Source organism: Chelonia mydas, chromosome 7, assembly GCF_015237465.2.
Source record: "Chelonia mydas isolate rCheMyd1 chromosome 7, rCheMyd1.pri.v2, whole genome shotgun sequence".
NCBI classification, from domain to species: Eukaryota; Metazoa; Chordata; order Testudines; family Cheloniidae; genus Chelonia; species Chelonia mydas.
The window spans coordinates 446500-460917 of NC_057853.1; the positions used below are offsets into that span (position 1 = coordinate 446500).

General features: G+C 46.6%; 1 protein-coding gene across 20 annotated transcripts in view; it reads left to right on the forward strand.

Annotated features, from left to right (window-relative positions):
• Positions 1 to 14418, forward strand: part of SETD5 (SET domain containing 5) — a 163263-nt gene that overhangs the window by 51347 nt on the left and 97498 nt on the right. For all 20 annotated transcript variants that reach the window (XR_006292476.1, XR_006292477.1, XR_006292478.1 and 17 more), the window contains exon 2: positions 7169 to 7343. Coding sequence is in view for 14 of the 20 variants with exons in the window: in XM_043552109.1 (XP_043408044.1) it covers positions 7273 to 7343 (71 nt within the window). In the remaining 6 variants the exon portion in view is untranslated. The remainder of the gene's footprint in view (positions 1 to 7168; positions 7344 to 14418) is intronic.

The window sequence follows — 14418 nt, forward strand, 5'->3', positions numbered from 1 at the left end:
ATCTTTTTGGAGTGCATGCTCCCTTTACTTGATTCCTTCCTGGAGGTTCAAAGGAAGGGAGCAAGAGCCATCATTGCTCAGGGCCACAGAGTTTTTAGGTGAGCACTGCTACAGAGCCCCGTGTGCCCCTGCCTCCTCTAAAGCTTGTTATGATGCATCAGGTAGATCAGCAGGAATTCTGATGGCTGACATTACTCTCTGCCAGTAATATTAGCTTAAGTCGATCAGCCTGTTTGTGGCTCAGACCTGCACAGAAGATCTCCCCTTGGAGAATGACCATTTGTTTAACAGCAAAACTGGTAAGAATTTGTAGGATAGATATTATCTGCAGTCTTTGGGGTTGAGTCCTCCTAGCCAGAGAAGGAGACACCCCGTTTTGTTTTTTGTTTTGTTTTTTTTATTTTATTTTATTTTATTTATTTGTTTGTTTTCAATTTCGGAGGCGTTATCTTTCATCTGGTTCCTTTTGCCCCCTCTTCTCCAGAAGTCTAGGAGAAGAAACTGTGTAAAAGGAGACACTGTAAACAAAGATCCAGGTCTTTTGTTGCTTGTTCTTCCTGAACAACCAGCTAGATTTGAATTTGATGGGTTGCCTGTGTGCTTCCCCCCTTCCCTTCTCCATTCTGAGGGCGTTTGGACCATGCTTTTTTTGCCTCTGTCTTCACGAACAAGGTCAGCTCCCAGACTACTGCACTGGGCACCACAGCATGGGGAGGAGGTGACCAGCCCTCTGTGGAGAAAGAAGTGGTTCGGGACTATTTAGAAAAGCTGGACGTGCACAAGGCCATGGGGCCTGATGCGCTGTATCCTAGAGTGCTAAAGGAGTTGGCGGGTGGGATTGCAGAGCCATTGGCCATTATCTTTGAAAACTCATGGCGATCGGGGGAAGTCCCGGACGACTGGAAAAAGGCTAATGTAGTGCCCATCTTTAAAAAAGGGAAGAAGGAGGATCCTGGGAACTACAGGCCAGTCAGCCTCACCTCAGTCCTTGGAAAAATCATGGAGCAGGTCCTCAAGGAATCAATTCTGAAGCACTTAAAGGAGAGGAAAGTGATCAGGAACAGTCAGCATGGATTCACCAAGGGCAAGTCATGCCTGACTAATCTAATTGCCTTCTGTGACGAGATAACTGGCTCTGTGGATGAGGGGAAAGCGGTGGACGTGTTGTTCCTTGACTTTAGCAAAGCTTTTGACATGGTCTCCCACAGTATTCTTGCCAGCAAGTTAAAGAAGTATGGGTTGGATAAATGGACTATAAGGTGTACAGAAAGCTGGCTAGATTGTCGGGCTCAACGGTTAGTGATCAATGGCTCCATGTCTAGTTGGCAGCCGGTATCAAGTGGAGTGCCCCAAGGGTCTGTCCTGGGGCCGGTTTTGTTCAATATCTTCATAAATGATCTGGAGGATGGTGTGGATTGCACCCTCAGCAAGTTTTCAGATGACACTAAACTGGGAGGAGAGGTAGATACGCTGGAGGGTAGGGATAGGATACAGAGGGCCCTAGACAAATTAGAGGATTGGGCCAAAAGAAATCTGATGAGGTTCAACAAGGACAAGTGCAGAGTCCTGCACTCAGGATGGAAGAATCCCATGCACCACTACAAACTAGGGACCGAATGGCTCGGCAGCAGTTCTGCAGAAAAGGACCTAGGGGTTACAGTGGACGAGAAGCTGGATATGAGTCAACAGTGTGCCCTTGTTGCCAAGAAGGCCAATGGCCTTTTGGGATGTATATGTAGGGGCATTGCCAGCAGATCGAGGGACGTGATCGTTCCCCTCTATTTGACATTGGTGAGACCTCATCTGGAGTACTGTGTCCAGTTTTGGCCCCACACTACAAGAAAGATGTGGAAAAATTGGAAAGAGTCCAGCAAAGGGCAACAAAAATGATTAGGGGTCTGGAACACATGACTTATGAGGAGAGGCTGAGGGAACTGGGATTGTTTAGTCTGCGGAAGAGAAGAATGAGGGGGGATCTGATAGCTGCTTTCAACTACCTGAAAGGGGGTTCCAAAGAGGATGGATCTAGACCGTTCTCAGTGGTAGCTGATGACAGGACAAGGAGTAATGGTCTCAAGTTGCAGTGGGGGAGGTTTAGGTTGGATATTAGGAAAAGCTTTTTCACCAAGAGGGTGGTGAAACACTGGAATGTGTTACCTAGGGAGGTGGTAGAATCTCCTTCCTTAGAAGTTTTTAAGGTCAGGCTTGCCAAAGCCCTGGCTGGGATGATTTAATTGGGGATTGGTCCTGCTTTGAGCAGGGGGTTGGACTAGATGACCTCCTGAGGTCCCTTCCCACCCTGATATTCTATGATTCTGTGATTTCCTTGTGGTATGGCATGAAATTACCAGAAATCTCTGTGTGTTGGCGATAAGCCAGTTCTCTTCCATGTAGTACTCCTACCATCTATTCCACTACAGACAGCCCTCTCACAAGATATTGCTCAGAGCTAAAGTGGATTCTTTATTATGGGTGAGAGCAATAGAAGTGCCAATGCAGTGCAAAGAGAGTACTGCAAGAGAGGTGGCCTTCATATCAGACCAGCTCATGGAAAGTAACTGCACTTTTGAATGTGAGAGAATCTCTACTAATGCAAAGAATCGGCCTTTCTGTAGCCCAAGAGCGTTCACTGAATGCCTCGTAGCATACCTAAAACACCCAGGGAGTAAGTGGGTCTCTACCAAGAAAACTGTCTGATTTGGATTGGCAATCTCCAAGCCATAAAGGAATCCCTTGGATTCCAGTCCCGAGGTATAAACTGGGAAAAAATTATTCAGGGCGAGCCTGAATTCAATACAAGTAAAAGCTTTCCTTCCAGAAAAGAGGATTCCTCAGGTCTGGTCTACACTGCGGGGTTAGGTCGAATTTAGCCACGTTAGGTCGATTTAAAAATGACTGCGTCCACACAACCAACCCCAGTCTGTCAACCTAAAGGGCTCTTAAAATTGACTTCTATACTCCTCCCCAACATGGGGACTAGCACTAAAATCAACCTTGCTGGGTCAAATTTGGGGTAGTGCGGAAGCAAATTGACGGTATTGGCCTCCAGGAGCTATCCCAGAGTGCTCCATTGTGACCGCTCTGGACAGCACTTTGAACTCCAATGCACTAGCCAGGTACACAGGAAAAGCCCCGGGAACTTTTGAATTTAATTTCCTGTTTGGTCAGCGTGGCGAACTCAGTAGCACAGGTGACCATGCAGTCCCCCCAGAATCGTAGAGTGTAGAATGTTTCTACGCTCCCCCTATCATCTCTGTCCCTGAGGTTATCACAGATTAGAAGGCGAAAAAAACGCACTCACGATTACGTTTTCCGAGCTCACGTAGTCCTCCCGCACTGATAGGGCAAAGCTTAATGCATGGAGGCATTCAGTGGCAGAGGCCAGGAAAGAATTAAGTGAGCGTGAAGAGCGGAGGCAGGATGTGATGCTGAGGCTAATGGGGGAGCAAACGGACATGATGAAGCGTCTGTTGGGGGAGCAAATGGACATGATGAAGCGTCCGTTAGAGCTGCAGGAAGGCCAACAAGAGCACAGACCCCTGCTGCATCCACTGTATAACTGCCTACGCTCCTCCCCATGTTCCATAGCCTCCTCACCCAGACGCCCAAGAACGCAGAGGGGAAGGCTCTGGGCACCCAGCCACTCCAGAGGATGGCCCAAGCAACAGAAGGCTGTCATTCAAACAGTTTGGTTTTTAGTGTTGCTACGATAAGCAACGTGGCCTTGTCCTTCCCTCCTCCCCCACCCCACCTGGGCTACCTTGTCCGTTATCTCATTTTTTTTTTTTTTTTTTAGTTAATAAAGAAAGAATTATGGTTTCAAAACAATAGTTACTTTATTTCGAAGGGGGGAGGGTGGTTGGCTTACAGGGAATTAAAATCAACAAAGGGAGCAGGTTTGCTTCAAGAAGAAACACACCCAACTGTCACACCAAAGCCTGGCCAGTCACGAAACTGGTTTTCAAAGCCTCTTTGCTGCTCTTCTAATCACCCTGGTGTCTGGCTGCTCAAAATCGGACACCAGGCAATTTGCCTCAACCTTCCACCCCACCATAAACGTTTCCCCCTTACTCTCACAGATATTATGGAGCACACAGCAAGCAGCAATAACAATGGGAGTGTTTGTTGCGCTGAGGTCTGACCTAGTCAGCAAACAGCGCCAGCGAGCTTTTGAACGTTCAAAGGCGCATTCTACCACCATTCTGCACTTGCTGAGCCTATAGTTGAACTGCTCCTACTACTGTCCAGGCTTCATGAGCCATGGGAGCAAGGGGTAGGGTGGGGTAGGTGCGACTGTGCAGTGCTGCTGGCTGGGAGAGCAGCCTGAGGCAGAAGCTTCCAACTCTCATGATATTCCAGGCGGGACTGAATCTCCATGAGACAAAAGTTAAAGAAGAGAATGACCTGGAGTCTCTGGCTCCCATTCGGTGCTCTAAGAGGAGGATAGCCATGTCTGTCCAGGCGCCCCGATCAACCTCACCGAGGTCTGCCAGGAGCATCCAGGAGATATACGACGGCTATCAGTCGTACTGCACCATCTGCCGCGAAGGCAAGGAGCTGCTGCTGTGTAGCAATGCAGTACTGCGTCTGCCAGCAGCACCCAGAAGACATACGGTGACAGCGAGCTGAGCGGGCTCCATGCTTGCCGTGGTATGGCGTCTGCACGGGTAACCCAGGAAAAAAGGCGTGAAATGATTGCCGCTGCTTTCACAGAGAGAGGGAGGAAGGGAGGGGGGCCTAAGGACATGTACCCAAAACCACCCTCAACGATGTTTTTGCCCCATAAGGCATTGGGAGCTTAACCCAGAATTCCAGTGGGTAGCGGAGACTGCGGGAACTGTGGGATAGCTACCCACAGTGTACTGCTCTGTAAGTCGATGCTAGCCACGGTAGTGAGGACACACTCCGCCAACTTAATGCGCTTAATGTGGACATATACAATCAACTGTATAAAATCGGTTTCTAAAAATCGACTTCTATAAAATTGACCTAATTTCATAGTGTAGACATACCCACAATGACAGCGTGTCCACCCAGTCTTCCCTGTCCTCCGCTTTGGCTCCAGCTCTGTCTGTGTGTGCATCTGTGAAATGCAGCAGCGTTGTGTAAAACTTTCTGGGGTTTGCGTAAAATAAAAGTTAAACAGGAGATGGTTTTCCCATCTGGTTCTCTGTAACAGTTTAGATGCATTTCATTTAGATCCTTCTGCCAGCTTCATATATGGTTATATTACCATTTCAGGGTATCTCACACACCTTTCTCCTACAAAAAGAAAAGGAGTACTTGTGGCACCTTAGAGACTAACACATTTATTTGAGCATAAGCTTTCGTGAGCTACAGCTCACTTCATCGGATGCATTCAGTGGAAAATACAGTGAGGAGATTTATATACATAGAGAACATGAAACAATGGGTGTTACCATACACACTGTAACGAGAGTGATCACTTAAGGTGAGCTATTACCAGTAGGAGAGCGGGGGGGAGAACCTTTTGTAGTAATAATCAAAGTGGGCCATTTCCAGCAGTTGACAAGAACATCTGAGGAACAGTGGGGGGTGAGGGGGGGATAAACAAGGGGAAATAGTTTTACTTTGTGTAATGACCCATCCACTCCCAGTCTTTATTCAAGCCTAAGTTAATTGTGTCCAGTTTGCAAATTAATTCAAATTCAGCAGTGTCTCGTTGGAGTCTGTTTTGAAGGGTTTTTTTTGTTGAAGAATTGCAACTTTTAGGTCTGTAATCGAGTGACCAAAGAGATTGAAGTGTTCTCCAACTGGTTTTTGAATGTTATAATTCTTGACGTCTGATTTGTGTCCATTTATTCTTTTACGCAGAGACTGTCCAGTTTGACCAATGTACATGGCAGAGGGGCATTGCTGGCACATGATAGCATATATCACATTGGTAGATGTGCAGGTGAACGAGCCTCTGATAGTGTGGCTGATGTGATTAGGCCCTATGATGGTGTCCCCCGAATAGATATGTAGACACAGTTGGCAACGGGCTTTGTTGCAAGGATAGGTTCCTGGGTTAGTGGTTCTGTTGTGTGGTGTGTGGTTGCTGGTGAGTATTTGCTTCAGGTTGGGTGGCTGTCTGTCAGCAAGGACTGGCCTGTCTCCCAAGATCTGTGAGAGTGATGGGTCGTCCTTCAGGATAAGTTGTAGTTCCTTGATGATGTGTTGGAGAGGTTTTACACGGGGGCTGAAAGTGATGGCTTCCTCCTACAGTAACTTTTATATTCTCGAGCTTGTTTTCTAAGCAGGGATTTACCCTGGGTTTCTACATAGTTCAGTATTCTCCCCCTCAAAAGTCTGTGACATTTTCATCAATTCCATAGGCTTTCTTTGCAGAAATTTTGGGCAGCAGTGAATATAGAGCTTAAACCTGGGTTTTCTCGTCACAGTACTGGGAGTTCTTTTCACTCCACACTCTGCAGAGTTGTGGGCCACAACTGCTCTCTCAGGGTGAAGTGATCATGATTCCACCTTCTTTTTCTGAAATGAACTAGTAAGGTTATAGTGTTCCTTATTGGATTAACCTATCAGAAAAAAATGTAACATCTGACTTGGCTTGGCTGTTAGGAGAGGTGCAAGATGGGATTCTGGAAGCTTGGGGTCTTCTGTATCAATGAGCTGTACCCCAAGTAATCATTACAGAATTCAGGGGATGGGCTCTCATGTAAAGAGCAGCCTTGATGTGACCTAGAAATAATCTGCCCACAGGTCAGACACAATGGCAGTGTATGTGACATGAATGTAAATAAAGACGTCTGGCTCCTTATTGCCCTACTACTCAGAATGGGGTTTGTTTGTATTTTGCGGAGGGGATGGGGCTAGGTTCATGAAGGGTTGTGGGGAAAGGTAAGAGCTGTTAGTAATTGGATGCAAAAGGAGTGAACAGCTTGTCTGTTAATCAGCACTGAGTTTAGTTTGGAGAAAGTAGCAAATTGGCTCCTTTTAGGTTGAGGCCGGGTTGTAAAGAAGGACTTTGGGGCTGCGGGTGATAGTTTAGCAACAAGCACAGGCGGTTGTGCATGCCACCTGCTGGAAAGCTGCTTACTCTCTCTCACCCCCTCTTCTGAAAGTCCCCATGGGGGAGTGGTATAGGGAAAAATATGTTCATATAACAAAGGTTAACAAAAATGCAACATACTGTTTTTTCTGCTAGGTTTCCCCATGTCCGTGACGTGCTGGCCGAGGCTCTGCGGCTCCTCCCCACCCTTGGAGCAGCCAGTCGCTACCTTTTGGACTCCGTGATCCCTGACGGACGTCATGAGCATTGCAATCCCTCTGGGAGTCACCACACCAGATACATCCTACTCAGATATGGCTGCAGGATCCGAGTAAGTGGTGTTTCCTCTGAATGCATGTGAGTGAATGCAGAGGCAGAGGTGAGCTCCTTTTCAGACTCCAGCATGTCTGGCAAACTCAGAATGGAGGGAACAGATGAACTTGAGACAGCAATTAGAGGAAGGGGGAGCTCCAGAGGTATCGAATTCCTCCTTCCCAAGGCCAATACAAAAGATATATGCTGTCCCCTTTGAACAGGCTCCAGGGAGAACATCCTTGTGGGAAATCCTCAAGTGCCCCCTTTGCATGAGCCTTGGTTGTGGGTGCTGAAGTTCTCCACATGGTTCTGTTTTTTGGCCCTGTGGCAGGACTGTTGTTTCAGACTCTGGTGAGTAGCTGTCTGGTAAAATTTCAAACCTTTGCAGTATTTTTCTCTTCCTCTCTTAAAATCTCTTTTGTATGGTGTTGCTAGTGCAGATAGCTGTAATGTTCTACCCCAAAGGAGGCTTCATTTAGGGTGGGTTAAGAGAGTCTGGTTGTGGCATTACCTGGGGTACAAACTGGACCATTGAACAGCTGTGTCCCCTTAATTCTCTAGCCTAGGGTGCCTTTTACACCTCTATGCTGTCAGAACATCCATATCTGGCCTGCTCACGCAGCCGTCAGCATGCAAATTCATTCCCAGCTAAATACATGAGCACTGTAACACTCACTCATGAATTACATACAGGGCAACACCTGCAAATTCTTAGTCCCAGCCTTGTTCCCCCAGAAATGTGCATGCTACCGAACAGCACAAGCTCCATCATTTCATCAAAGGAAAATGATGTATGCACCAGCCTGGCTTATCTCAAATGGAGCTTCCACACACTTTAATCCAAACACACTGGTTAAGATAAAAAAAAAAAGATAAGTTTATTAACTACAGAAAGATAGATTTTAAGTGGTTACAAGTGATAATGCATAAAAGTCAAGATTGGCTACAAAAGAAATAACAGTAATATGCAAGCTGATACCTAACTGACACTCTGCACCTCAAAATAGCACCCTTGAACCTCCATCTTCAATTCTATGCCTTGTGAAGTATCATTTCAGAAGTCTTGATTTGTTGAACATTACTATCCCATTGAATTGTGTGTTCCTATTGCATCTGAAGTTACGAAGTATTGCTGTGTGTTACTGAAATATGTTGTGAGCTTGGGAGATGTCCACAGCCAGCTTTTCAGGGGCAACAAAGGAGCACCTAATGAGACAGATTTACATCAGGATCAGCCAGACATGTGTTGATGGCCCATTCAGGGAATCCACTCTTCCAGTGGCCATCTCAGAGACTCCTCAGCGGGCAGGTACACTGTGGAGGTGGCCTAATTCATGTGACACAGCAAGAATCTTTCTAGCAGCTGGAGGAAAGTATAAAAGAGGGACAGTGACATCACCACTTGACCTCTCTCCTCCCCCATCTTAACACCTGGAATATTGCCTGGAAGACAAAGACTTTGAACTGGGGAGATTGTTTCCAAGCTCAAAGGAAGTACAGCCTGTGTATTAAGGACTGTGAGCTGCCTGTAACATCTATTAGGATGAGAAAAGCTGTTCAATTAAAATCTTGGTTAGTCTGAGTGTAGACTGCGTTTCTATCTTTATTTCTTATGTAACCAACTTTGATCTCTATGCCTGCTACTTATTATCACTTAAAATCTATCTTTCTGTAGTTAATAAATCTGTGTTATATTTTACCTGAAACAGTGTGTTTTCGGTGGAAGTGCTTGGGAAATCTCAGCTCAGTTTAACAAGGGCTGTTGCACGCCCACTACCCTTTGTAAGAGTGGCGAACTAATTAATGAGCTTGCAGTCTCTAAGAGAGTCTTGACCAGAATACGCAAAAAGAAAAGGAGGACTTGTGGGACCTTAGAGACTAACCAATTTATTTGAGCATAAGCTTTCGTGAGCTACAGCTCACTTCATCGGTTGCATTCGCGCAGCTTATGCTCAGATAAATTGGTTAGTCTCTAAGGTGCCACAAGTCCTCCTTTTCTTTTTGCGAATACAGACTAACATGGCTGCTACTGTGAAACTTGACCAGTATAAGACAGTATATTTCTGGGGTGAGAGGCTGGGAACTGCGGTGATTGGCTGGTGCCTCTCTGTATAATTCATGACTGGCTGAGAGCGCATTCATGCAATTTAGCTGGGTGTGGAGCTCTACATGCTGATAACTGAGTGATCACAGTGCCTAGAGGGGTTTGTTGTTTGTCACTGGCATAACATTGTGTGAAACAGCCCAGGCTGGAGAGTCAAGGGGGCACAGCAGTCACACTGTTCCAGGTTGTGCCCTGGGGATCCTGTCACGCTGTCTTAACAAGCTAAGTGTCCTTAAAAGCTAGGGTTTTGTCTCATCATATGCTGATGTAAATTTCACAGGCTGGGTCTCTCTTCAGCCTGGGACCACTCCCCCTTAGTTCAGTTCTTTGAGAGATGTTGCTATCATGAGCAAAGAGATGGGAGGAGAGGTGAAATGGAGGCCACAAGGTTTGTCTCTCTCTCTTTTATGTCAGCCTCCCCTCTTTGAGGATTACTCCTATCTGGGGTGCAGGCAATAGAAGTAGTCTATTGTGGATGTGAGGGTTGAGCCATCCATGTGATGAAACGTAAATTCCTTGTTTACACCTTCCTGTTGCTGAAGAACGGCTGTTTAAGCTGGTGATTGTTCTTTAACACCTAACTGGGGGGCTAGTATGTCTTTGTCTCAGAAAGTCAGGTCCAAACAGCTTTTCAAACTCCGGAACATGTGACGACAATGTTATGCAGTAGAAACGTATTACTTTACGTACAATGTTGTTATACGTATTTTACCAGGACAATAAAGTTCAACAGATTGAGTTTTCAAATGATGCCTCACAAGGCATACTTTGTACAAAATTTATCATAGTCATGTAAAGTGACCATAATAGTATAGATCGTCAAGCCAGTATACTTCCAGCTTCTATTCCCCTGCGTCTCTCAGTGAAGTCCTGACTGCATCTACTGTCTCCCAGAGATGGGCCACTTGTTTATTTTTTTTTCTTTGCATTTTCCTATTCTCTAAGGATATCGTCAGCACAGGATTCTCATACCTGAGTTTTGTGCTTCCCAACATCAGACAGACCACCCCAAGCTCTGTTAATGTTGATCCTGAAGGACTTTGGGTTAGGATATGAACTGTCCTTTTTCTCCCTTGGAATATTGATTGTGCTCAACCAAGAAGCTCCCCACAGTAGATGCTGCTCCTGCTCTTTATCTCTTAGGCCTAGTCTGCACTACAAAGTTAGGTCAATGTAACTTGCCTTGCATGGGCCTGTTTGTGCATTTTTGCCCAAATTTGTCTCTGACTGACATAAGTGACCCATTACAGTGACACAGTAAAATCTCCTTCCTGAACTGTGTAAAACTATGATCGACCTACTGTGGTCAATGCAGTGAGAGTGTAGACACCGCATGAGCCATGTCAACACTAACAGTCCTCCAGCCAATGTCCCACAGAACCCCAGGCCACACAGCAGTGACCTCTCTATTCACAATTTTAAACTCTATTACTTAGGGGTGGTAGAAACTGGAACCCCCCCACTTTTAGATACCTTATGTGTTTTTTGAAATGTCCTTTCCTGGTTGCCCATCTTAGCAAGCATACCTAGCAGCTCACCTTTTTTTGTGTCCAGCACATACAGAGAGGTACTAGATGCATTTTTGCCTGGAACAGGCAAGAAGTGTTGCATCTCCAGGGCCTGTGGAGAGAAGACGCTGTGCAAGCCGTGAGGAAGTGGGTTTTTTCCCCTTAGTTGTACGTGAACCTTAATGTTTTGCATGAATACTGTATGTACCTCAGTTTCCCCTGCGCATGACACTAATGCCTACATGGTGGAGATAAGGGTCTGTGTCTTTTGCTGAGACCCCTGGGGCAGATGAGACTGCTCCAGCTGCCTGCATGTAAACAATGGCCAAACCCCTTCGTAACCTGAGAACCAAGAGGGAGATGCGACCAAGTGACACTTTGCCAGGAAACAAGACACAGACTGGAGGAGGGGCAATGGGCATGATGGAAGCTAGGCAGCTGGAAGGGGTCAGACTCAGGGGGAGGGTCAGGATTCCAAGACTCTGGGGTTTCCCTCTCCCCAAGGTGGACTTTACTGAATGGTCCTACTCTCTGTGCTAACAAGATCCGTTCTACGCTATGTTCCTGTTGACTAATAAACCCTTCTGTTTTACAACACTGGCTGAGAGTCATTTCTGACTGCGGAGTTGGGGTGCAGGGCCCTTTTGGGGGCATGCAAGGCTTCCCTAGGCATCCCATTCAGGTGAACTCACTGCAGGGAACTCACGGTGTGAACAGGGGTGCTGAATGCTCCGAGACTGGACCCAGGAAGTGCCAAAGCCAAGGAGACTTCTTGCCCTGGACATCATGCCGTGAGGGGAGTCACACTGCACCAGAGTCTTGGCTAAGCTTCTCCCAGACTGTGACACTTGTGAGGGTCCCAAGCAAGTAGACTCCCAGAGGGGGCCCATGGTGAGAGACTGGCATCCTGGAGGTTCAGAGAGGTGTGGTTCCAGGAGGCACTGGAGCCCAGGGCTTATCCCCCAAGAGAGCATGGTCCCCTCGAGAAGGGCTGTCACAATGAAGGGGGGTTCCTCCCGGAGACCGTAAGGAGCCGAGGGAGCCTAGGGCCTATGAGTCCATGATACAAACACAGCTGCGGAACAGGCAGCTTGCACTGGGGATGCAAGCAAAGGGGTGTAACAGGGATCAGTAGCAGTGCCGGGTGAAAGCGAAGGAACTTTGCCAGGGATACCACAAGGCAGGGGAGGGCAACTCCTGCTACAGGTATCCTTTTCTCTTTGTGGCCCTCCCTTCCCAGTCCAGTGGTTCTTAGTATGGTTATTTTTCATTGATTCTTTCATTAACACCCCAATATATGAGTAAACAATGTAACACGGTTGCAAAAAAAAAAAAAAAAGAGAGAACATCATTTTGGGTTGTATTAGCAGAAGTATTGTAAGTAAGACATGAGAAAAATTCTTCTACACTACTCAGCACTGATAAGACTTCAGCTGGAGTATTGTGTCCAGTTCTGGGCACCACACTTCAGGAAAGATGTGGACGAATTGGAGAAAGTCTTGAGGAGAGCAACAAAAATGATTAAAGGTCTCGAAAACATGACTTAGGTTAGATTGAAAAAATTGGGTTGGTTTAGTCTGGGGAAGAGAAAGCGGCGGAGGGGGCAGACGTGATTAGTCTTCAAGTGTTGTTCTCCTTAGCCACTGAGGACAGGACAAGAAATAATGAGCTTAAATTGCAGCTTGAGAAGCACTGGTCTAGGGTTCTCAAACTGGGACAGGCACGGAATGTATACTTGGGAGGCGTGAGAAGGCAGAGTGGAGAGCAGCGGCTGCTGGCTGGGTACCCACCTCTGAAGGCAGCACTGCCGCCACCAGCCGTGCAGGAGTAAGGGTGGCATGGTACGGCATTGCCACCCTTAGTTCTATGCTGCTGGCGGTGGCGCTGCCTCCCGACTGCTCAGCCAGAGAGTTATGTACTCTATAGTTAAATGGCACTGTTTGAATCAGTGCCGTATTGGTTTTAATATTTTGTGGGAGTTGCACGTTGATTTTTTTTGTTATCAGTATATGTACTTGTGCGGGAGGGGGGGAACTACTACAGACACGAAGAAGAGGGGCGCGATCAAATATGTTTGAGAACCACTGGTCTAGATAATACTTAGTCCTACCTTAGTGCAAGGGACTGGACTAGATGACCTATTGAGTTCCTTCCAGTCCTACACTTTTATGATTCTATGATCTGATCAATCACTGACCTCCAGAGACCTCAGAAGGTGTTTGGGACTGAGTCCAGGACCACTTCTTTATTTCTAGCTTTCTAACCATCCGCACCTCTTACCTCAGTGCCTTGTTTCACTTTGAAGTCTTGGGTCTCAGTAACTTCAAACTGCAGCAGGAGAATGTTGGTAACAGGCTAAGACATTCAGCATGTTTTCTGCCTGGAGATCAAGTAGGACATGTAGGGGATTCAGATCTACCTGCAGATGTCACTCAAAGCATTCAGAATCCCTCTAACCCTTCTACAGGGCACAGTCTTCCTTCCCCAGCTGTGAGACTTCTGTATGTCCAGCATAGAGCTAGCCTGATGTGCTTTGAAAGAAAAATCCTCAAAATGTAAGCCTGAGTTGGTTTCAACTGCTGTGTGCCAGGACTCTGGTGGTGCCACCCACCTCTGTACGGTCCTAGCAGAATAGGTTTGCATCTGAAGCATCCTGCACCAATCCCTCAAAGCTAAGGACTTCCCCATATGCAGAGTCCCTGAAACCCTGCAAATCTTGGCATGTGAAGTTGGTGGTAGCTAGGCATTGGCTCTGAATATTAAGTATCAGCTGGCTGCACTGTCACTGATGAAGTTTCCATTGCCAGGCAGTGTTTTGTAAGGGTCTTCAGCATCAACTTATCCTTCATGTTCAGGGCAGAGGTGGAAACGTGAGTGGCAGTGTGTGTTGAAGGGCCTGGCCATGTTAGCCTTGTTTATCTCTGAAGCTGCCTTGGAGGCTGCAGGTGCTCCACCCTTAATTCAGTTCAGCTTAATTCATAAACCAAACTGAATTAAACGCTTAATGCAGTTTAACTAATCCAGTTTAAAATCACACCTTTAGTTAATGCAGATTAATTTTCCTAAATGTCCCTGTATAGACGACGCCTTAGGCCTGGTCTACACTACAGAGTTAGATCAACGCAAGGCAGCTCATGTCAACGTAACTATGTAAGTGTCCACACTAACATTTTGCTCCCATTAACGTAACTGCCTTGCTATACTGACTGAATATCTCCACCTTCACAAGCAGTGTAGAGTTAATGTAGCTAGGTCAATGCAGTGGCAGTGAAGACACTGCATTGGTTACATCAACTGTTGTTGGCTTTCAGAAGCCATCCCACAATGCCCCACACTGACAGTACAGTCAGTACAAGCGCTCTGGGTGAGGACACGAACCGTTGACACGAGTGAAGTGTGGACACACAAAAGAGATTTAATTACTGTGGTGGCTCTATGCCGATGTAACTGAAGTAGACATAATTTTGTAGTGTAGACAT